Raw genomic sequence first — 24,379 nt, forward strand, 5'->3', positions numbered from 1 at the left:
GCTATTCTAGAGCTCTATCTTCTTTTGCGCTTGCAAATTGATGAAATTGTTCTTGTAGTGGGTGGTGCCAATCCTTTAGTGTTCATTTGTGCATCTAAAACATGCCTGCATCTGTGTTCATTCGCTTTGGAGAATCAGAAACATTGTCCATTCGTTATGACACTCCTTTATTGGAGGTCTCCCTAGTAGATCTCAAGGAACACTTTCACCTTGCGGATGAGGAGATTAGTCTACATCAAGAAATCGGAGTGGATGACATTGCCATAGTGCTTCCCTTGGTGGACTTGGAGCCACCTCTTCTCTGGCAATGTCATTTTTTATCACACTCTTCTACTGGCTGCATCTTCTTTTGCAAATGAAGAGCCGCTAGCTATTCTAGAGCTCTATCTTCTTTTGCGCTTGCAAATTGATGAAATTGTTCTTGTAGTGAGTGGTGCCAATCCTTTAGTGTTCATTTGTGCATCTAAAACATGCCTGCATCTGTGTTCATTCGCTTTGGAGAATCAGAAACATTGTCCATTCGTTATGACACTCCTTTATTGGAGGTCTCCCTAGTAGATCTCAAGGAACACTTTCACCTTGCGGATGAGGAGATTAGTCTACATCAAGAGATCGGAGTGGATGACATTGCCATAGTGCTTCCCTTGGTGGACTAGGAGGACGGTCAAAAAGTATCAATGGAAAACAACATTCAACCTTTAGAGTTGAGGTGATAAGAAGGGAAGATTCTCATAGTGACTTTCAAAATGCTGAAGTGAATAGTGTTATTTCACTTATAGAGAAGATGCCTTTGAATAGTTCTTTGCATGTTGCATTAACTTCTGCAGTTGGGGTTGAGAAGGTTGCTGAACTACCTAAAACTTATGATGGGTATGTTGTCTTTGAACTCCCCCCTTTTCCTGATGGATCTCCAATGTTTGGAATGGAACAAAATGCCGATGGTCATGTATGGACAAAATATTCAACATGTTCACAAGACTTTTTCAATGGAATTGTAAGGATGAGTAGATGTTTTGGATACTTGAGATGCTGTAACATTCATTGTCCTTACCTTGAATGACGAATGGGAGTTCTGAATGATACATAATGGAAGGGAAAGCTTAGGAAGCCATGTGTGCCTGGTCCAATTGATCCAACCTTGGGATCAATTGTCTGCAAGCATTGTTTGGAATCCCAAAGTGTGTTTATTAATGCAGTGCTATCATATATTATTTCTTGCCTCATGAAAGAGCAAAGACAACAAGATGTGCTATGCATGTTGGGTTCCATGACCATCCTATTGAGAAAGGAAAAAGTCGTGCAAAGGAATTGCAAGTGGATGATCTTGTTTCAATGCGTGCTAGGCTAAATGCAAATTCGTCTTGCAAAAACATAGAGGTCTCAATTACACAAGACCTTATGATGGATACATTGCTTGCAAAGGAGGGGGTTGCTATGGAACCTCTAGATTACCAATAATTTGAAGAGGTTTTGGATACAATCACACCGATGACACAAAGGAGAAGGCTTTAGAGAATAGTGCAGAGTGCAAGATGTGATGCTAGAGGAGGAGATGGTGAAATGGATTCAATACTGGGTTTGAAAAAGAGATGCAAATATCCATATGTGCAAAGTATCTTGTTTCCTGGGCAGTTGCTAGATGAACAACAACCACATATTTTCAAAATGTTGACCATTGGTCCAGGGGTTAATTTGGTGAATCGAATGTGGCCAGGAGGTAGTCTTGATCACAATGGGTGCATTTTGACCACGTCCATCGAGTAAAAGGATGGTCAACTATGGGTGCTCATGTGTATGACCCTTACATAAGGGAATCTTAACAATAGCTATATGTGAATTCAAGGTGGAAGATACCCATGCACAAGTGCAATTCTGGAAGCTTTTGAATAGTCATATGGAGAAGAATGGTTTTGAACCACCTGAATTCTGAGGATTCATGGCAGATGGAGCAGGAGCAAATTGGCTTGCTATCCACATAGTTTACAATGGTGGGCCTGAAAATGTAATGGAGGGTAAAGAAAGGACTTGTGATTTTCACTGGGAGATGAGCATGGTTGAGCATACCAAAAGATGCATTAAGCCACAATTTCAGGAGGAGCATAAGGTTCTATGTAGGAAATGGAGGGAGGCAACAACAGCTACTTCTGCAGATTAATGCAAGAGAACATTGACCTTGTATTGGTCACCATTGCATGTGAAAGAGGGTGAGTTGCCAGCACTCCACACATGGTTGGCTTGGTGGGATGTTAGAGTCAACCAACGGGGGGGAATGTTTTTGCAGCAATAGAAAAATTCTGGGTCTGTTCCTACAGTAAATCTTTCAGAGACAAAACACTCTAGTATGAGAGCAGCACATGGGTATGCAAGACACATAACATTGTATGAAGCTTGTGCTGTAGATCTTGCAATGAGTGTCCTTCAGAGTGCTCACTATAATGCCTCTTTGAATGGAAAACACTTGGGTACAGGTTCGAATTTGGATGTTCTACGACAAAGAATACTTGATGGTGGTGGATCTAGTAAAGGAGATAGAAATAGGCTTGTTGATTTGTCACACACTGTGATTGAAGAGGCTGGGTTACACTCTCCAGAGATGGATAGACCGATGACAAAACTGATAAGTATGAGAAGAAAGAGGAGTTCTACATGTTCAACTGTGGTCCATGCACTTGATAGTCATCGCCCTAAATACATCACTATCACTACAAAGAGAGTGATTGAAAAAAGACGACAACTTGATTTTTTAAATCCTACAAACCAGGTAGTTTGTCGAGAGGCAAACATTCATGATGCCAATTGGGCAATTAGGAGAACTGAAGCACATAGTGTTTTCACATGCTTTGGTTACTTGACAAAAAGTCAAAGACAGTGTGGGGCAATGATCAATCCACTTGGTAGAAGTGCAAGCAATGGTGTGCCGACGCCTTGCTTTAAGGGAAGAAGGCAACATTCCAATGGATTGACAGAACAATTTGTTTGGTTTTACAATAGTACTGTGACCCATACATGGAAGGTGGATAATTCCATTCAGGGTGTTCCTGGAAACTCTCCAAGTGTGTGGAAGGTTGCATGTGGGACATCAATTACTGTGGATGAGAGGGAGACCCTGGTAAGGGTAGGATTTGTATTTGAGACTGATGATGCTATTGGTGTCATGAGCTTCCCATCTCGTATGCAAAAAATCCATACGCCAAGCCATGTGTGCCCATCTCATCGTGATGGAAAGCTTGTGTCATGGAGAACTAAGTTGAATAAAGAATTCAAAGAAAGGATAAGCAAGGTAGTTGTAGAGAATGGGGAGGTTGTAAGAGAGAGCACTACTTTTCCAAATGAGGTGCATCTTTTCCACATTCGTACATCAGGTTCAATTTCCAAGGGGCTAACATACTGTCTCAATTTCAGAATTCCCACATTGTACATGTCTTGATTTCACTCAAAGGGAGACAAGTAAAACTCCTTATATGCCTTACAAGCACATATACTTTGTGTTCATTGTAGTGCTCGGATTGAGTAATACAATGCATCAGTTTATGCATCAAGCAGCATTGACTAAGATTGAGTTGTTTCAAGCACTTTCTGGAAAAAGAAATCCATATTCCATAGACTAGATGATGTGAAAGACATTCTGTTGTTCTTTGCTGAACATGCGGATTATAGAGGTAGGGATCCTTCTATGTTTTTGTAATGGAAGTAAGGATATACTTCTGCAAGCATTAGAGGCAAGATATGTCAGCCTTTAATGTGAATAGTAGAAGATGCAATAGATGTAATGTGCTTTTTTGCTCTACATGCCTTCCATTTTTTGGATTAGATGTTTGGAAGATGTACTTCTGCAAACATGGAAGGCATGATATGTACATGTAGAGTATGAGCACGTTTTGGCTATTTGAATCATATATTCTACCTGCTCCTATGTTGTTGTCTCTCCATAAGGATTTTAGTGTGAAAGTAAGGAGAGAAAGATATTTAATATGATGTGTAGGCTACTCCTTTCTTTGGATGGGTGTATGGAGGAAGATACCAAGTATGGGGAGGAAGGATATGTGTAGCCTGATATTTGTCTTCATGATGTATATATGGAATATGTAATCATATAAGCATGGCAGACATGATATGTAATGTAAAACTTGTGTGCAATGTTAGTTCTTTTTCAAATCTTGTATTCAGTACCACTATGTGTTTGTTTGCCAAATTTATTGTAATGTAAATATATGAGAAGGAAGGAGATGTGCAATTCGAACAATGTCTTTGTTTTTGTGAATCATATATTTTATATACTGTTGGGAAACTGAAAGGAAAGCAAAGAGTGGACACAAACTCAGAATACTTGCATTATGGAATGAAGAAGAGTGAGGTCCTTAAGTAGGCACCTCATACATGCTCACTGACATCACTGATGACTTCAGAGTTCCACAATCATCTCCTCAATCTGCTCCTAGATTCTCTCAATCATCCTATGTGGCTCTCCACCACCTAACTGTGCTTGTGGGCACCTAACTGTGCCTCTAGCACTCACACATAGAAACCAAGGTGTGCCTGAGGCATACACCTTGAGATATCCCATCATATACTATTGAATCTCTCTCCATAGAAGAGTCTAATGTGATAGAAGCAATATCATTTTGGGGCATGACTCCTCTGTCCAATGAAATTTGATTAATCATATAGTGGATGAAGGGTTGCTCGCTTGCATGTTGTTTAATCATGCTCGCTTAATTGGGCTCGCTCGCTTTTCCTTGCTCGCTCTTTGGTAATCCTCAGAACTCTTCTAGGTGGAGGTTGAGGATATACTCCTTGTTGAGGGTAATCATCTAAGGGAGGACCATACATTTGAGTTGGAGGCGATGGATACATCCTTGATGAGGGGTGGGGGTATGCCCTTGAGTTAGACCCCCCAGGTTATTGTTGCAAGAATTGAGGGGGTTGCAGAGGGACAATCTTCTTCTTTGACAGACTGAACTTTATCAAACTTTTGAGCAATCTCATGTGCCAGCACCATAGTTTCTAGATTCTCCCATTTAAGCTTGAGGCAGAATTCGTCACTTGCTTCTGCTACAAGGTAGCCTAGCACATGCTGAGTCATTCCAACTTGAAATTCGACATTGTCCTCCTACATGGCAATTAAACGATCTAGGAGCACGGCCGCTCGGTCCACATATCGATGCGCCGTCTCACCTTCTGACTGCTTCAAGTTTGCCACCTACAGGTACACATTTTTTGGCTCCTCTTCTATGCTGAAATACTCAATCATCGCTGTTGTTAACCTTGGCCAGCTTTGGCGAACATCTTCGGCATGCTTCTCAAACCACACTTGACCCAAACCCTCTAGAAATGTGAGAAGAACCAACATCCATCTATCTTCAGTAAGACAGTTGAGAGAAACACAACGGGGCTTGAAGGCCACAAGATACTCATTTGGATTTTCTTCAACCCATCCACAGAACACAGAAATGTCAGCCATGCTTGGAAAATGGAAAAGAGAGAGACAAAATGAGGCTTATCTATTGGCAAACAATGGAAAGAGGTAGCTTGAACTGAACATCAAGTGAAGATACATCCACAAAGCACACATAGGCAAGGTAGGGTGGACTGGTGTATTGTGAAATACTACACGGGAAGAATCTTCAACATAGAATAGCTCATAGACAATCTTAAAAGGACCAACCCTCATGATATCGCATCCATCTTTATAAGCGAGGGTTAGAGACACGGCGGTGCATGAGGTTGTTCATCAAGGCAAACAAGAATGCCATGACAAATGTCAACAGTTGGAGAGCTTGCACATCACCTTCAGCTTCTTCCAGTTCTTGTAATCACCATGCTATTTCTTCAAGGGGTGTGTGGTCTGGCATCCTTCTTTTGAGCAATGTCCTTGAGGACCTTTCTGATGATCTTTTGAAGTCAGTAAACTCATATTCAATATGCCCAACACTTAGTTTCATGATGACCACAACCTTTGCATTCCTTACAAATGATCACCCTCATTCGTGTCTTGCGGCTTTGTTGGGGCGGTGCTTTCGCTCGTTTCATGTGTGATTGAAGTACAAGCTTCACATGCCAACAAATCAGCAACTAGATTTTGATCTCGAGAGATATGTTGAATTTTCACCTCTTCAAATTGTTGGAAAAGTTCCAATGCTTGTTGATATGGAACCAAGCCTTCGCTCCACACCTTCCACCTTCCACTAACTTGTTCACACACGAGTTGAGAATCTCCTTGCACCTCAAGTTGCTTGATGCAATGTCCTTGTGCCTTTTGTAGCACAAAATGAGTGCCAAGTACTCAACTTGGTTGCAAGTACTTGCTATTACAATACACCTCACCCCCTGGTGAAGTGAGCTTGACACCCACACTAGTAGCCTTGGTTGAAGGTTTATATGCGCCGTCAAATTGGAGGAGGCAAGATGTCATCACACCAAGACTAAAATTTGGACATCCCAAGTTTCTCGATAGTCCAAGATAGGTAGAAGAAGAGGGTGGGGAGAATTTAATACTTGAGCAAGACATTCAGTACTTGCAATTCTTTGTTGATAGTTTATCTTTAGACCAAAAAGAATTACAACTTGAAGCTCAAAATGAGGCACAAAAGGTTGATAAGATACAAAGGGATTCCTTGGTCAAAATATTATCAACCATAGTCGAGCCCTAGAAACCTTTGTTATGAGATCGAGAAGAAATCATTCAAGACGAGCTTATCCATAGGAATTAATAAGCAGATGCACCAAATCTCCCCCCAAGCTTGGGGAGCATTCCACCCTTCGAAGAATATCACCCTTTTAATTACCTCCGATGTAGCAAGTAGCTCGATCACCGCACAATGAGTAGAATTGAAATCAAAGTCCTCCCAGTGTATCACTACTTCTTCACCTTGAATCATGCATGGTGTATCATCCCACCCGTCATCTCCTTGAACCATGCATTGTACAATCAGTTGTTGAAGATCGACATGAAGATCAAGAAAGAGATCTCGCCAATTGGTAGCCGTAATGAGCGGAGGACCAAGCACCAAATGCTTGAACTCTTCGAGAAGTGACATAAATATCCACCCTCCTCGTGTGGCATGTGTCCAAGGAGTGAACTTCAAACAGTTCAGAATCTACGATCTAGTATCAGGTATGAATAGAGACATGAAATGAAGTACTTTTGCTTTTTACAACAAGAGGAAACTCCCTACAGTTAGAGAGTTACAGTTCATGAGATTTCACCATATAGGCAATATCATTACACTTTCATCACTTCCTATTTGCTGGCCCATTGGTAAGTCTTCCTTTTGTGAATGGGGAGGTCTTGGGTTCAATTCCCACTCCTTAATAAAAAGAGAGGAGAGGAAAGGAGAGGAGAAGCGAAGGAGAAGATAGAAGGGGGGGCACAAGGTCTGTTGCAGATGCATAGGAGCAGTTTTACGTGGCATCACACAGAAGATGCATGAAAGAGATTTTGCGAATGCAGTCGACGAAAAGACGACGAGAAGACGTGTGGTGCCACATAGAAGATGCACAGGAACCGTAGGCAGAAAGCGTAAAAACTGAGAAGTTCTGCAGCCACAGAGACGGAAAACTGTGAGTGTGATCCTATGATATTTATGAAATCATTGTCTCCTAATGAACTGAAATCTATGGAGAATTGGAGGGCTCATGAGAGCAAAGGAAAAAGGCCCTGGTTTCCATTGACAAGAGGCTATCTTGCAAGATTGGTCTTTCAGGTTTAATGCTACACTTCTCTTGGTGCTTATTCTCTTTCATTCCCTTTCTTTCTATAAAAGGAAATGTTTTGTGTAGGTTGAGTAGAATACAGAGCTTAAAAAAGCAATTGATAAGATATCCACAAATATGCATATAGACCAAAGAACAAAAGCTGAAGGAAAGCAATGCATCCTGATTCAAAAAAGAATTGCTGACAGGATGGGAAAGGTGAGAGTTTAATTCTTCTTGTTGTTACATTTTTAAATCATTTTATGCATCTAACATGCAATGCTTGGATAGGTTTTGAATTGCATAGATCCAGGCTTGGGTGAGGCTATTGGTAATCCATAGACACAATGTATTTCACATGCACAATTTAAATGGGATAGGAAGGACAAATACAATTACCATTTGAGAAAGCAAAATGTACAAGACGTTGTGCTTGGATAGTTAAAATACAATGAAAACATTAAAAAAGGCATGAGACATGTTTGCAACTTTATATGAGGCAAATGAATACCTAGGATCTTGATGAAGAGAAAGCAAATCAATAAAAGCTTTTGACATGCGTATATAGTGAGACTCATAGGCATGAATATACAACTTGCAACCATATGAGGGACTATGAAATATCAATAAATTGTGCAAGTCATTGTCAATAGACTCACTAAAGGATATGAGAATTGAGTTGTTGGAAAAGTGTTAGTTGCTTTAGTCTCTCCTATGCTACCAAGTCCAAAAAGCCACACTGTGTTGAACTAGGAAGCTCCCCAAATGGAGAGATGTGGAGAGTTTCCAAGTGGTGAACTCCTGGTATATGTGTGGCTATAGAGCAGCTTTGTGAGGCTTTTTACTGCCTCACTTGTTCACTCCTAATAAAGTTGAGTTGAAAACGGAAATGCTCGTGCCCATTACAAAATATGGAGGACTTTGCGATTGAGAACTAAAACCTTTATTCCTTTGAGTACCACCTATGCTCATGACAAATTCATGGAGGAGCCAATTTTCCTAGATAGATACTATAGTTACTTTTAAGTCTTTGGATACTTCAAGGACCTACCAAAGATTCATTGCATCAAGATTGGTGTTCCTCGTGCTTTTTTGCTTTATGCTATCCACTTAGCCTTGGACTATTACTAACTAACTTTTAGATCATATGATTGGGAGAAGATTTTATTTCGAAAGTATTGCTAAATCTTTCACTAATTCTACATACTAAAAATTTCTAGATTTTTTGACATTCTTATATTGCATGCCAACCTATGTTTTATAAGAATGCCAAGATTTGATGCTAATCTAGATAGAGTGATAGGGATAACAACTGAGTGCCGGCATTGAAGCGTGGCTTCCACAATTGAAATGGATTGTTCTAACTTTCATTTGGTTGTGATGGTGCTAGGTGAGTCGGTATACCTCTCCATCGGGTTGGATTGAAAAATCCAAGGCATGAAGATACGGTGTTGACAACTTCAAGGGAGTACTTTGGGTGGATTATCTCCAACTACTAATAGTAGGATTGAACTTTCTATTAGAGACTAGTCATGAGTATTATTATACTTTTTGCAATTTACTGACATGAATGTGAGTATGTAAATTGACTCCCACTTTGAGACTTTGTCAGATGGGACGGTATGGTAATGGATTATTCTCACTTATGCAGTGTTAAGCAAAATGGTATATGGTTGTATTTGGTTTACTAGTACATTGAGAATTGTTGCAGTAGGATAATTGATAGGTCACACAAACACACACACACATGTGTGCATGTGTTGTTATGGATAAATTTGTCTAAGGAAAAAGGCATAAATATGTGTGTGTGTTTGTATGTGTGGCAATAGTATAATAAAATATGGTGTGCATAAGGCCCAGGGTTGAGGTGGCAAGGCATGACCATGTGCCACCCTTCCATGTAAGAGGACCCATAAGGTGTGTTGTACATAATCCATGGTAGTAATATTATAAAATGTAAGGTGGCATGGTTTCTCCATGTGCCACCCCTCCACCTAGGCGGTCCCATGCCTGCATTTAGTGAGATATGACCTAAAGTCCATGAGAGAAGTAATATAAAATAGGTGGAGATGGATATTATATTGGATTATTCCCTCCATGTAGGATAGGCCCATGTGGGGGGGGGTATAGATAGTCCAATGATGCAAGTTAAATAATGGGGAAAATAGGATGAGGTGGCAAGATTCCTTGTGCCAACCCTCCACTTGTCCTCCTAGAGGTTTAAACGTATTATAAAATTGGGAAGAGACAAGGGAGTATCATAGAGTTGAGATATGGGGCTTGATTTATATGGAACAATGATTCAAAGGGTTGTCACACACAATTGAGAGTGACCGTCTAGCCCACATGGAAGACTTTTCCACATACACCATGCATGTGGGAGGATGCATTTATTGGAAGAGACCCCCTCTCTTGGCTATAAAAGGAGGGGGCTATTCCTTTATGGGACACGCTCATTCTTGTAAAGCCACCTAGCTAGTACTTTGATTTCCCCTTCCCTTCCTTTCAAATAAAGCATGGCCCTCTTCCCTTGATGTCTCCATCTTTATATTCCTCCTCCCATCATGTATATGCTTCTCTTTCCCCTCTCCCTTTCCCCTTGTGCCATAGTCTCCCTCTTCATTCCCTCCCCTTCTAATCCCTTTTCCCCAGCCATGACAATGTTTCACCCTCACGTTCTCCTTTCCTCTATGGCCCTTGAGCGTCGCCATGCTTAGTGTCTAGCCTCTTGTCCTGATTTCTTTTCTAGGTAACAGAAATGGTGTGGCTGCTGGGATGCGAGCCCAAGTCTCCATGGCTAGTGGCATAAAATTCGTTTCTCCTACGACTAGGTGTGATTCTGCGACACCTTGCATCTGTGGTTCTCAGCTTCTGCACCTTCAATCTGCTTCTAGTCGCTGCTTTTGCACATCTACGCATCCCTGCTTCTGCGCCTCTAGTCTGCCTGCAGTTCCTGTGCATCTTCTGGTTGGCGAATCTTCTGGTCGTACCAGTCGCATCTGCAAAACTTTAACATCTGCGCTTCCTTGAGGTCCTGTGCGCGCATTCGCGTGTCTCTTGGGTGCACCCGCACATCTCTTTGTCATGACTAGCGCATTTGCGCGCATGTCACACATCTTCTAGCAGTGGACAGATTGCATCTTCTGGTCGCAACTTCTGGTCGCAACAGATTTTTTAGAGCTTCTGCAAAACTGTAATAGATCATCACATCGCGCCCCTCTCCTCTATCTCTATCTTCTTCTTCTCTTTCTCTTCTCTTCTCCTCTCCTTTTATTAAGGAGTGGGAATTGAACCCAAGACCTCCCCATTCACAAAAGAAAGACTTATCAATGGGCCAACAAATAGGAAGTGATGAAAATGTAATGATTTTGTTTATATATTGAAATCTCGGGAGCTGTATCTCTCTAACCGTGGGGAGTTTCCTCTTGCTGTAAAAAGCAAAAGTATTTCATTTCATGTGCTCTATTCACATCTCCTACTAGATCATAGATTTGGAAAATTTTCAAGTTCACTCCTTGGACGCATGCCACATGAGAAGGGTGGATATTTATGTCACTTCTCAACGAGTTCAAGGATTTGGTGCTTGGTCCTCCGCTCATTACGGCTACCAATTGGCGAGATCTCTTTCTTGATCTTCATGTCGACCTTCAACGGCTGATTGTCCAGTGCATTGTTCAAGGAGACGATGGGGGGAATGATACACCATGGTTGATTCAAGGTGAAGAACTAGTGATATACTGGGAGGACTTTGATTTCACTTCTACTCATTATGCGGTGATCGAGCTACTTGCTGCATCGGAGGTAATTAAAAGGCTGACATTCTTTGAAGTGTGGGATGTTCCCCAAGCTTGGAGGGAGATTTGGCGCTAATTCCATTAGATAAGCTCATCTTGAATGATTTCTTCTCGATCTCACTACAAAGGTTTCTAGGGCTTGGCTATGGTTGGTAATGTTTCGACGAAGGAATCCCTTTGTACCTAATCAACCCTTTGTGCCTCATTTTGAGCTTCAAGTTGTAATTCTTTTTGGTCTAAAGATAAACTATCAACAAAGGATTGCAAGTTTATTTGGTGTTGAACGTCTTGCTCATGTTGATTTCTCCCCACCCTCTCCTTCTACCTATCTTGGATTACCAAGAAACTTGGGATGTTCGGATTTTGGTCTTGGTGTGATGACATCTTGGCTACTTCAATTTGACGAAGCATACAAACCTTTGACCAAGGCTGCTGGTGTGGGTGTGAAGCTCACTTCACCAGGGGGTGAGGTGTATTATTATAGCAAGTCTGCACCAACAAGTACTTGCAACCAAGCTGAGTACTCGGCACTCATTTTTGGGCTACAAAAGGCACAAGAGCATCGCATCAAGCAACTTGAGGTGCAAGGAGATTCTCAACTCATGTGTGAACAAGTTAGTGGAAGGTGGAAGGTGCGGAGCGAAGGCTTGGTTCCACAACATCAACAAGCATTGGAACTATGCCAACAATTTGAAGGGGTGAAAATTCAGCATATCCCTCGAGCTCAAAATATAGTTGTTGATTTCTTGGCACATGAAGCTTGTACTTCAATCATGAATGATGTGAGTGGAAGCACCACCCCAACAAAGCCGCAAGCCACGAAGGAGGGTGATCATTTGTAAGGAATGCAAAGGTTTTGGTCATCATGAAACTAAGTGTTGGGCATATTATTTGATATGAGTTTACCAACTTTGGAAGATCATCAGAAAGGTCCTCACGGACATTTCTCAAAGAAGGATGCTAGACTGCACACCCCTTGAAGAAATAGCATGGCGATTACAACTCTAACTAGAAGAAGCTGAAGGTGATGTGCAAGCTCTCCAACTGTTGACATTTGTCATGGCATTCTTGTTTGCCTTGATGAACAACCTCATGCAGCGCCATGTCTCTAACCCTCGCTTGTAAAGATGGATGCGATATCATGAGGGTTGGTCCTTTTAAGATTGTCTATGAGCTATTCTATGCTGAAGATTCTTCTCGTGTAGTATTTCACAATACACCAGTCACACCCTACCCTGCCTATGTTTGCTTTGTGGATGTATCTTCACTTGATTTTCAATTCAAGCTACCTCTCTCCATTATTTGCCAATAAATAAGCCTCATTTCGACTTTCTCTTTTCCATTTTTCAAGCATGGCTGACATTCCCGTGTTCTGTGGATGGGTTGAAGAAAATCCAAATGAGTATCTTGTGGCCTTCAAGCATCGTTGTGTTTCTCTCAACTTTCTTACTGAAGATAGATGGCTGTTGGTTCTTCCCACATTTCTAGAGGGTTTGGCTCAAGTGTGGTATGAGAAGCAGGCCAACGACGTTCGCCAAAGCTGGCCAAGGTTAACAGTGGCGATGATTGAGTATTTTGGCAAAGAGAGGAGTCGGAGAATGTGTACCTGCAGGTGGCAAACTTGAAGCAGTCAGAAGGTGAGCCAACGCATCGATATGTGGATCGAGCGGCTAAGCTCCTGGATCGTTTAATTGCCATGCACGAGGACAATGCCGGATTTTGAGCTGCAATGACTCAGCATGTGCTGGGCTACCTTATAGCAGGAGCAAGTGACAAATTCTGTCTCAAGCTTAAATGGGAGAATCCAGAAACTATGGTGCTAGCACATGACATTGCTCAAAAAAGTTCAGTCTGACCCTGCTTCAAAGAAGACAATTGTCCCTCTGCAACCCCCTCAATTCTTGCAACAACAACCTGGGGGGTCTAACTCAGGGGCATACCCCCACCCTCATCAGGGATGTATCCACTGCCTCTACCTCAAATGTATGGTCCTCCCTTAGATGCTTACCCTCAACAAGGAGTATATCCTCAACCTCCGCCTGGAAGATTTCCCCAGCCTCGCCCACGAGCTCCCCTCCTTCCTACTCCCGCGGCCCCTCCTGCTAAGGGACCCGAAGTCAATGACCTAGCCAAGGCCCTGAATGATCTTCGGCTTGACATGGTGGGCATTAGAAATCAATCCAATCGCCCTCCAAGAGAACATGCCAATGTTATGTGCTACGAATGCCACCAGAAGGGTCATTATCGCATGGAACGTCCCAATATTCCAAGGGTGAATCTTCTAAGTGAATCAGGCATTGAGGATTCTGACATAGAGATCCTTCACCTCGGGAAAAGAAGTCGTACCACCTCAGACCCCTGTCCAAACCATGGACTGGGCCGCCCCAGGAAGAAGGTGTCCTTAGAGCCCTCAGATGCTGAGATGGTAGACCCACCAACAGAGAAGACTAAAAGATCTCGTAGGAGTAAGTGGTCACCCTCGGATTTTCCCATCGGCTCGGGGCAAGAGGACTATTCGGTCGTTCAAGATGTTTCTCATCGGTCTTTGAGCATCATGCTCCCTCAACTAATAGCATTAAGCCCTAAGGTGAGACGTGAGCTGCAGCAAGGGCTCTCAACAAGGAGGAGCAAGAAAAAGGGAAAGGTACGAGAGGTCTCTTCTATCTCTGAAGAAATTGATCGGCACCCACATACAGTAGATGTCATCATAGATAATTGTTGTGTCAAAAGTGTGTGTGTTGATGGGGGAGCTGCATGTAATATCATGGTGCCCCGAATCATGAAGAAATTGAATTTGAAATGCACAAGGCGTTCCTCCACTCGAATCAAGGTAGAAGATGGTCGACGACTCGCCACCCTGGGAGTCATTGAGGATTGCCCATCACTGTCAATGGCTTGACCACCACCATCAATTTCTATGTAGTGGACATCAAAGATACAGGCAGGAGTTACCCAGCCATACTTGGGAGACCATGGTTGAGAAAGAGTGATGCAGCCAACTATTGGAAGATAGGACACATGTCTTTTGGTACTTCTGAGGAGAAGATCTCGATGCAATAGGTGCCACGGAACCAGAAGAAGAAGAGGAGCAAGACAGTGATACTCTCTCATCCTCGGTGTCTGAATTAATGGAAGGATCAGACAGGGGGGAGGAGTTCTCAAAGGAGGAAGTTTACATGATGGGGGTGTCTCTGACCCCACCACCTATAGAAAAGGAAACAGCTAGTCCTCAACAACTTGAATCTACACATTCCCCGGACCTCACTCCAAGTGAGAAAGACGAGTTCCTAGAAATGTTTAAAGATTTCCTTGACCTCTTCGCAACTAGCTACCGCCACCTTCGCCATGTGACTGCCATAGAGCACAAGATAGACTTGAAGCGATGCGAAGCCTGTGGCTCAGATGTATCAGAGATTAGGGCCCCTACAGACTGATGCTTTGTGCTCAGAGTTGCAGAAACTTGTAGAAGCTAGGTTTATTGTTCTAGTTCACAATACTGAATGGGTTTCACCAGTGGTAGTCACCCCAAAGAAAAACAACAAGTGGCAGGTCTGCATCAACTATAAGAAACTCAATGCATCCACCAAGAGGGACCATCATCCTCTTCCCTGTCAAGACCTCATTCTTAAGAAGGTAAGTGGTCATGAGATGTATACTTTCTGTGATGGTTCCTCCGGGTTTTATCACATCAGAATTGCTGAGGAGAATGTGCTTAAAACCACATTTCCCACAGCTTTGGGGGACAGTTGCATTCAAAGTAATGCCATTTGGCCTCACCAATGCTCTTGCTACCTTTCAAAGATTTATGCAGATGGTGTTTGCGCCTTATTTGGGGGTTTTCTTGGAGGTGTTTTTAGATGATTTCTATATATTCTCAGCACATAAGGAGCACGTCATGAAGGTAAGGTTGGCCTTCCAAAGGTCAATGATGCAAATGGTAGCCTCAACCCTGATAAATGCACCATTGGAGCCACTCAAGGGAGGTTATTGGGACATATTGTCTCATCTGAGGGCGTTAAGCCTGACCCCGAGAAGGTAGAAGCTATCCTCAAGCTCTCCCTGCCAACAACCAAATGTCAAGTATGCTCATTTGTCAATTTAGTAGGATACTATCACCGCTTCATTGATCAATATGCTGCTTTGATGCGACCCATGACTATGCTATTAAAAGATGGAGTTGATTTCTCTTGGGATGAGGAATGTGATCATGGGTTTGTACAAATCAAGAGTGCTCTGGCTTTAGAACCCATTCTATGCAATCCTGATTGGTCAAAGACTTTCTATATCAGTCGTGGGTTTGGTGAGCACACTCTGGCGGGTATTCTTCTCCAGCAAGGGGTGGATCGATTCATGTATCCCGTTTGATTTGCTTCTCAACAATTGCTTGAAACTGAATGACGCTACTCAGAGGCTAACAAGCATGCCTTGTCTTTGGCGTTTTGCATTGAGAAATTTAAGCATTATGTGGCTGGGAAGTACTTCATTATACTCACTAGCACTGGTCTTGCAAAGCAGGTTCTTCAATCACCAAATCCCATGGGCCGGTTGGCCAAATGGTTGGAAGTTTTACAAGAATATGATTTTTCTTTCAAAATTGTAAAAGGGGGTTGTTCCAACTTGAAGAATGCTTTGATTGATTTAGAGGGGTGCCTTGATGTAACCCTTGTAGCGGCCATAGAAGTTGGGGATCCATGGTATGGCGGTATCTATAGGTTTCTAACTGCTTTCTCCTTTCCTCCAGAAAGTACTAGCTATGAGAGAAAGAAGATCCGCAGAGATAGTAGGCGCTACACCCTCTTTGATGGGGTGTTGTGCCATCAAGGCATGGATGGGGTACTAAGACAGGCCATTGATGCAGTTCAAGTACCTAAGGTATTGAAGCATTATCATGATGGATTTTGTGGAGGCCACTATGCCAGTGAATATACAGCTAAAGAGATTTTACATGATGGGTACTATTGGCCGACCTTGTTCAACCATGCCAATTCTTTGGTAGGAAGGATTTGCGTCATAGGCAACATCATCCAGTGATGTCCATCCATCCATTTCAGAAGTGGGGAATAGATTTTGTCTAGCCCCTGCCCATGATTGCCCGCCAAAAGAAGTATCTTTTGGTAGCCACTCAGTATGTCACTAAGTGGGCTGAAGGTATCGCCCTCCCGCAAATGGTAAGGGAATTTCAAATTTCATATTTGAATCTATCTGCACAAGGTTTGGGAAACCCATGGAAATAGTATCTGACAATGGGAGTCCATTCTTAAATGAAGCAGTGGAGTTACTCATGGATCGCATGGGTATTGATGATCGCACTTCTAGCATCTATTATCCAGCATCCATGGGTCAAACGGAGCAGACCAATGGCCTCCTTTGTAAAACCATGGGAAAAATGGCTATAGGGAACAAGAGCCAGTGGGATCAGAAGGTCACAGTTATAAAATGTCTACAGGTCACACTCCTTTTGAGTTGGTGTATGGGTGAGACCGTTTTACCACTAGAGATAGAGATTCCGGCTTTGAGATTGGCACAAGAACAGAGGATGACAAAAGATGAACATGTAGAGGCCCAGTTGGTGCAGCTTGAGAAGCTAGATGAAACCCGACGCCTTGCCCTACATCAAACAGACATTCAAAAGAATCGACAAAAGGCCTGCCTGGATGCTAAGATTCACAAGGGATGGGAAAGACACTTTGCTGAGGGGGATGTTGTGCTATGCTTTGATAACAGATTGGACCACCAAATGGATAAGAAGTTCCTTCCATTGTGGACCGGTCCATACAAAGTCATCAAGGAACGTAGCAATGGGTCTGTACAAGTTCAAGAGCTGCATGAGCCATATGGCAAGAATGTGATCAACAAGCGTTACCTCAAGCCCTTCTTTGTGCATGATGGACCTAGGCATGGAAATGCTGTGCATTCCCTGCCGGGGGGGGGGAAAACTGTTATGGATAAATTTGTCTGAGGAAAAAGGCATAAATATGTGTGTGTGTTTGTATGTGTGGCAATAGTATAATAAAATATGGTGTGCATAAGGCCCAGGGTTGAGGTGGCAAGGCATGACCATGTGCCACCCTTCCATGTAAGAGGACCCATAAGATGTGTTGTACATAATCCATGGTAGTAATATTATAAAATGTAAGGTGGCATGGTTCCTCCATGTGCCACCCCTCCATCTAGGCAGTCCCATGCCTACATTTAGTGAGATATGGCCTAAAGTCCATGAGAGAAGTAATATAAAATAGGTGGAGATGGATATTATATTGGATTATTCCCTCCATGTAGGATAGGCCCATGTGGGGGGGTATAGATAGTCCAAGGATGCAAGTTAAATAATGGGGAAAATAGGATGAGGTGGAAGGATTCCTTGTGCCAACCCTCCACTTGTCCTCCTAAAGGTTTGAACGTATTATAAAATTGGGAAGAGACCAAGGGAGTATCATAGACTTGAGATATGGAGCTTGATTTATGTGGAAAAAATGAGGCAAAGGGTTGTCACACACAATTGAGAGTGTGTAACCGCCTAGCCCACATGGAAGACTTTTCCACACACACCATGCATGTGGAGGGGTGTATTTATTGGGAGAGACCCCCTCTCTTAGCTATAATGGAGGGGGCTATTCCTTGATGGGACACATTCATTCTTGTAAAGCCACCTAGCTAGTACTTTGATTTCCCCTTCCCTTCCTTTCAAATAAAGCATGGCCCTCTTCCCTTGATGTCTCCATCTTTACATTCCTCCTCCCATCATGTACATGCTTCTCTTTCCCCTCTCCCTTTCACCTTGTGCCATAGTCTCCCTCTTCATTTCCTGCCCTTTTAATCCCTTTTCCCCACCCATGACAACGTTTCGCCTGCACGTTCTCCTTTCCTCTATGGCCCTTGAGTGTCACCATGCTTAGTGTCTAGCCTCTTGTCTTGATTTCTTTTCTAGGTAACAGTGCATGCACGTGCACACGTACACACACACACATCCACATGTCCACTTGTAGACTCCTGCATGCACACACACACACAAAGGGAGGTCACACTTCAAAAGCTCATATAGCTCATGTGGGCAAGCATGTATTTGATATGTGCTTATATTTGAATTTTTATATTTTTCACATAATATCTTGCCTCCTTCCATATGTATACATGTATGGATATTGAGTTTGAAGGTCCTTGATGTATATTTACAAAAATAAATCATTGGATAAGTAATCATTAAATCTCTTCATGTATGTAAATGACGTGTAAATTCCACACTTGAAAAATCCCCCTTTGTTATGTAATGTCCTATTTACATATTTATAAAGTGATTGGTGCTGCATCCACACATAGATACGCATGCATCATGCACGCACACATGTGTACATGCACATATATTTAAATAGAAAGATGAGTATGAATACAAACTAGACACATAAGATAGAAATAATTTCTTAATAAATTGTTGAATGAATATATATGCAAACATATAGAGATAATGAATGTTTAGTGTGTTGTGCTAATAGGCTGAATACAACATTGGGGTGTCATTGATCCCGAGAATTCATAGTACTTATCTATTGTCCCATATCGTGTTAGAGCTTGTCTGCCGCATACTACTTTGTTTCCACTTTTGCACATATGGGGAAGGTATCAATGAAATCATATGAATAAAGTGTGGAGATTAGAAGTGATATACATATTTAAGTTAATAAGATGATTCCAAAGGTATATACAACATATATCAAATTAGGTTTTTTCAAAGCATGTGACATGTTGCGAACACATATGATCAAATAAAACAAAGGTCCTTGCATAAGATGTGTTGGAGAGGAGCCTCTTGAAGTATATAATAAGTGAATGGTGATGTGAAAATGACTTTGAAGCATGGCATCTTAAGATATTATTAGGAGTATGGAAAGTCATGGGAAGATATGCCTTGGAGGACATGACATAAAGGAATCCTTAAGTTCAATGCTTTTCAAGAGTTGTAGTAGGTGTGTGGTCATCATAAAAGGACATCTGAAATGTAACAAGAGCTGTAAGAAAACTTTCAACCATAGATGCTAAATCATTACTTAAAACAGGCTTAAAGCCATGTAAATGTACAATTTTTTATAGTTGTGATGTGAAAGGAAAAGCATGTGACAAAAATTGAGTGGTTCTTGAGGGGACCCAATGGGATAGATTTACAAGAAGGAAATTGTTGGATGTTAGCTGAAAGCATGATTGAGATAGGGCATTAGGGGGGCACGAGGGTATTTAGAAGTGGATGAGGCTTGTGGTGGCATCATGAGAGTGGTGTGGGATGTTATATGGGCATGCCATTAAAGGAAAAGGGAGATAGACAAAAAGATGAATGCAACTTGGGGCAAACGATGTGGTTAGAATTAAGGCAAAGTTGCGACAAGAAGGAAAGAGAGTGAGTTGCAAGGGAAAGGTGATGATTGAGGGGTAAGTAGGATGGTGGCTTAAGGGTAGGAACACAAGAGACAAGAAAGGGCCCTTGTAGGAAAAGATTATGCTTTTGCAAAAGGTGTCGACGATCAATCATTGGTCAAGAGGAGAAAGAGGGACGACCCTATTGAGTTCTTGTGCAGAGATATGGCAAGAGTTTGAAAGTCAAGAGATTCCCGTGTTACGGTTTAAGTGTTACCATTTCCATGCTAAGTGGAACTCGGATTCCCGTGTTAGTGTTTTTTTCCATGCTAGGTGTAACTGGTGTTTTTTTCCATGCTGCATTGGGTGATAGAACCGAGTCCTATGGACTTACCTAACCTATACCTTAGCTTAGCAACTACTTTAGGCCTTGCGTGAGTCTTTTATGTCATTCGATTTTGCATGTCCTAATAAGGGTCTAGCTATGGTTACACAGAAGCATTCATTGAGAGCCGTCCCTTTGGCTATTGTCCTCTGCCTTGTGGTGCTTCTCCGCCCAGGTACGCGCTGCTTCTTTCTTGTTGGTATCGGAATTGTTTTGCGCTTCGTCCTTGTTTGCTCGTCTTCTACAAGCGCTTGATTGCAGGGTTGCCTCCCTCCTCAAATGAGAGTCTCTCTCATCAATCCTGCACGTCCTTTTGGGCAAACATATAGGGCTTTCTGCCCACCCCCAATTCGTCCTTCCAGCCGCGTAAGCGCGTGTGCGTTTCGTAATCTCCAGTAAACATGTTCGTGTTGCTTGCCAATCGCTGTCTTCAAACTCTAGCGGGAATCCATCTACCGTGTCGCGTTAATCCTCTGGGTCACCCCTACGAAACTTAGTGGTTTCTTTTTCATTCGACATCGAGGCTTGCATTCTTGTAAGGTCGTCAGATGCACTGAGAAGCGCTCAAAACCTTCCCATAGGTAGTACGCAAAGGTACTAACAGGGAGATATTTGCAGGAAACGGGATAAGAGGGACAGCTTTGGAACTCGAGTCATCTCATCCGTTGCAGGTCGACCGCGAATTGGACGAATCTTTGGGTATTTTATCTGAAAACTCCAACCCATTTTACAATCAGGACAGGTACTTGGTGCAACCAATTAAACTGTGGCTGTGTGGGGTTCAATATATATTGTTATGGCGGGCAGATGCTGCAGAGACATGGATAACAACGAATGAAGATGGAGGAGGATCGTGGAGGCTGCAGAATAGCAAGAGATCAACATGGGATGACGATAATGAAGAACAAGAGGAACGCCATCCTGCAGACGAGATGTTACAGAGCCACCATGCAGATGGCAGCAGATCTTATATTCTAAGTGGCTACTAATGAAAAGAAGCAAGGTTTCCCAATTCCACCTCTCATTGGGTACTAGTTCTCATGGTTTAGTGGTTTCATCAGCCAACTCATCACCCATTTCCATGTAAAATAAAAGAACAACAGAGAGACCATATCATGTACAGCTTTTATGTACAGTATTCAGCTCTCTTCTGAGAGGGGACCCTGTCATTGTGTGGTTCAAAAATTTCTTCCAAAGGCTTTCCAAAGTGACCTGCATTATCAAGTCTTGCAGCCATAAAGATTTTCTCATGAGGAGCTGCTTGAAAGATGCTTGAGTTTTATTCCTTTAACAAATGGGAATGTAATGGATTCATAATAAATTCAAAGCACTTAAAAATTCTTGATTAGATAGCTTTGCCCTTTGCAATAGCTACTGAGTCTATATTGAAAAGTATAATAGTGTTGCTTTTAAAAAAAATGGATTTGCAATTATCTTTCTAGAAATCAATTTGGAAATTTAGCAGCAACCCCATGATCATTAATTTTTGTTAACTTTATAGATTTTGTGCAAAGTTAATAGTGTTTCATGAATTCTATAAGAGATAATTTTAATTGAGGCACCCGAAGTAAAGAAGTTTTGGGTGAAATTTCACTTTTGACTTTCGCAAGTTATTTTATCCAGTTTGTAGGTTACAATTGGCCTACTACTAATTTACTATCCATAGATGAGTGATTTTTTTTTCACTGTTCATATCTTAGGAGGACCCATACTCCCAAGAGATAGAGAGCTATTAGGATTACCGCTAGATGTCATGTGGGATCATCCATGACAACATGGATACTCGTTTGTGGTGAAATATTGCTTATTGCATCATGAAAAAATCAATTTCATGATTTAAGGATGTTTCTCCTATTGATTATATTATGTTAATGATGGCACTCCATATTATTTTTTCAAATGATGGCTCTAGCTATGGTTGCAGAGAAGTACACAAGATCTCAGGGTTCAATGGCTTCATCAACCAACACTTCATCCATTCCTATGTAAAATAAAAGAATGCAAGAGAGAGAGAGAGAGAGAGAGAGAGAGAGAGAGAGAGAGATCTTATTATGCAGATAACGGGATAGACCCGTGGCTCTCTCGAGATGGGACCTTGCTACTGCGTGGCTTCAAAATTTCACTCAGACAAAGAGCTCTGATCAATTAGCTCAATACAACTCCAGAGGACAAGGCACTATGAGCTTGGTTGATTACAGGATGTACTCAAATTGATATCTAATCCTCGAAAATAGTGAATCCAACAAAGGCATATGAAGACTTATTGAATTGAGGTGTTGCATTGGAGAAAAAGGCACCTTCTAAGGAGAACCTAAGAAAGAAGTGATGATTAGGATGCCTCAACTGAGCTAGACAAGCTAGAGAAAAGGGCACCTTCTAAGGAGAACCCCAAAAAGAAGTGATGACTAGGATGCCTCAATTGAGCTAGACAAGCTAGAGAAAAGGGCACCTTTTAAGGAGAACCCATGAAGAAGTGATGATTAGGATGCCTCAATTGAGCTAGACTATGAAAAAGCCCATGAAGGAAATGGGCTACCGAGAGAAGCCGAGTTAGAAAGAGAAATGGTATAACAAGTGCTCCAAGAAGGGACATACAAAAGATGATTGCACGACAAGATACTGTGGGATTTGTTCCAAATATGGGCACGATGAGTCTACTTGCTGGTATGCCAAAAAGAAGACACAAGAAGTAAATCAAGTTGAGCCCGAGTCCAAGAATAATGAAGCACGATCACCAAAAATCAAGCAAGGAAAGGGTAAAGGAAAAAATGGGAAAATTAAAAATCAAGGATCTTTGCAAATACGATGTTACTTTTGCTATGGCAACGACACCACGGCCAAATTCTCTTTGTGGTGGGAACATCTGAAACTGCTTCAAAGTAGCAGAGAAAGGCGAGAGATTGACCCTGGATGCCATGCAATCTTAGCTGAACTTTCAAGTTCAATAGGTGCCCATGTAATAACTCATTCACAACAACAGGTGACTAGTGAGGATGGATCAACCTTGTCTACAGTGATTTAAATCAGAAGGCACAAAAGCAGATTGCCTCCCAAATCCTTGGTAATTAAATTTAAAAAATCCAATTGTGGACTTACCTCCTGATTTGAGTAAGGTGCCACTAGTAGATAACTCGGTAGAAGCTCCTGCAAGTCAATCTCAAGAACTACCTAGTTTTGAAGAAGACACGAGCCCCAAAATAGCAAAAGCATGGAAAATTTTCCACCACATGAAGGTCTATCTTACAATAGCAGAGCTGCTCAAAATTTCCACTTATTGTAGAGACTTCTTGTTACAACTTCAAGCTGAAGAACCAACTGTCAAGGCTATGGATTCCCTGGTTACTATTCCTGTAATTGATACCCCAATGGTGGATGGCCAAGTTTCAGTGTGATTAGAATTAAAATAAAAAAGCACAAAGTCTCAGGGTTCATTGTGGATGGTGGTTATGGAGTTAACATCATCTTTACAGCTGTGGTGAATTAGTTGTAGTTGAAGAACATGAAGCCATCTCCATTCCAAGTTTGAATGGCAGATCAACGACCTATGGAACCTCTAGGTATGCTTTCTGATGTTGTTCTTACTATTGATGATAGCCATGATACAGTGAGTTTGTTGGTTGTCCCGATGGAAGAGAATGCATATTCCTTATTGTTAGGAAGACACTAGTTGAAAAGTGCTAGGCGTTGAATGCATATCCCTTATTGTTAGGAAGACCTTGGTTGAAAAGTGCTAGGTGTTGCATGAATGGTGAACTGAGTTAATGACAATAAAACTGGAGAGAAAGAAATCTAGATACTCCCAGAGACTAGACAATCCAAGTATGGTGTCAAAAAGTCAACGAACTCAAGATTTGGAAGTCAAAGTTTAGTTTGAACAAGATGTTAAAACTCAACTTATGGAGCTTCAGATTCTACCAGTGGGAGAGCTTGAGATCTTCTAGATAGTTGTTGCTGATCTAATATAGAAGATTAAGAAAGACAAGATTACTGCATAAGAACACTTGCATCCCAGTAATTTCACTAAAGATGTTGTTGGGAAAAGAGAAATTGCTAAGCCTCAACTTGAAATCACTTGACTAGGTTCTGAACAGCTACTCCCAGAACCAACTCAAGAACTGAATTTGGGATCAAAACGGGAACCCACAATAGTGGTCATCAATGCTTA

General features: G+C 41.9%; 1 protein-coding gene and 1 pseudogene across 2 annotated transcripts in view; both read left to right on the top strand.

Annotated features, from left to right (window-relative positions):
• LOC147898388 (cytochrome P450 71AU50-like) overlaps positions 1-24,379 on the top strand; it is a 163,815-nt pseudogene that overhangs the window by 43,676 nt on the left and 95,760 nt on the right. The gene's annotated exons all lie outside the window — the stretch shown is intronic.
• On the top strand, positions 20,249-21,539 carry LOC147898391 (uncharacterized). The gene is made up of 3 exons (XM_087379801.1): positions 20,249-20,389; positions 20,833-20,913; positions 21,022-21,539. Exons 1-3 carry the CDS (start codon positions 20,275-20,277, stop codon positions 21,201-21,203), a joined length of 378 nt encoding a protein of 125 aa, XP_087235927.1. The 5' UTR covers positions 20,249-20,274; the 3' UTR covers positions 21,204-21,539.

This window comes from Dipteris shenzhenensis, chromosome 9, assembly GCF_047967505.1.
Source record: "Dipteris shenzhenensis isolate YYH24624 ecotype China chromosome 9, Dip_SZ_1.0, whole genome shotgun sequence".
NCBI classification, from domain to species: Eukaryota; Viridiplantae; Streptophyta; class Polypodiopsida; order Gleicheniales; family Dipteridaceae; genus Dipteris; species Dipteris shenzhenensis.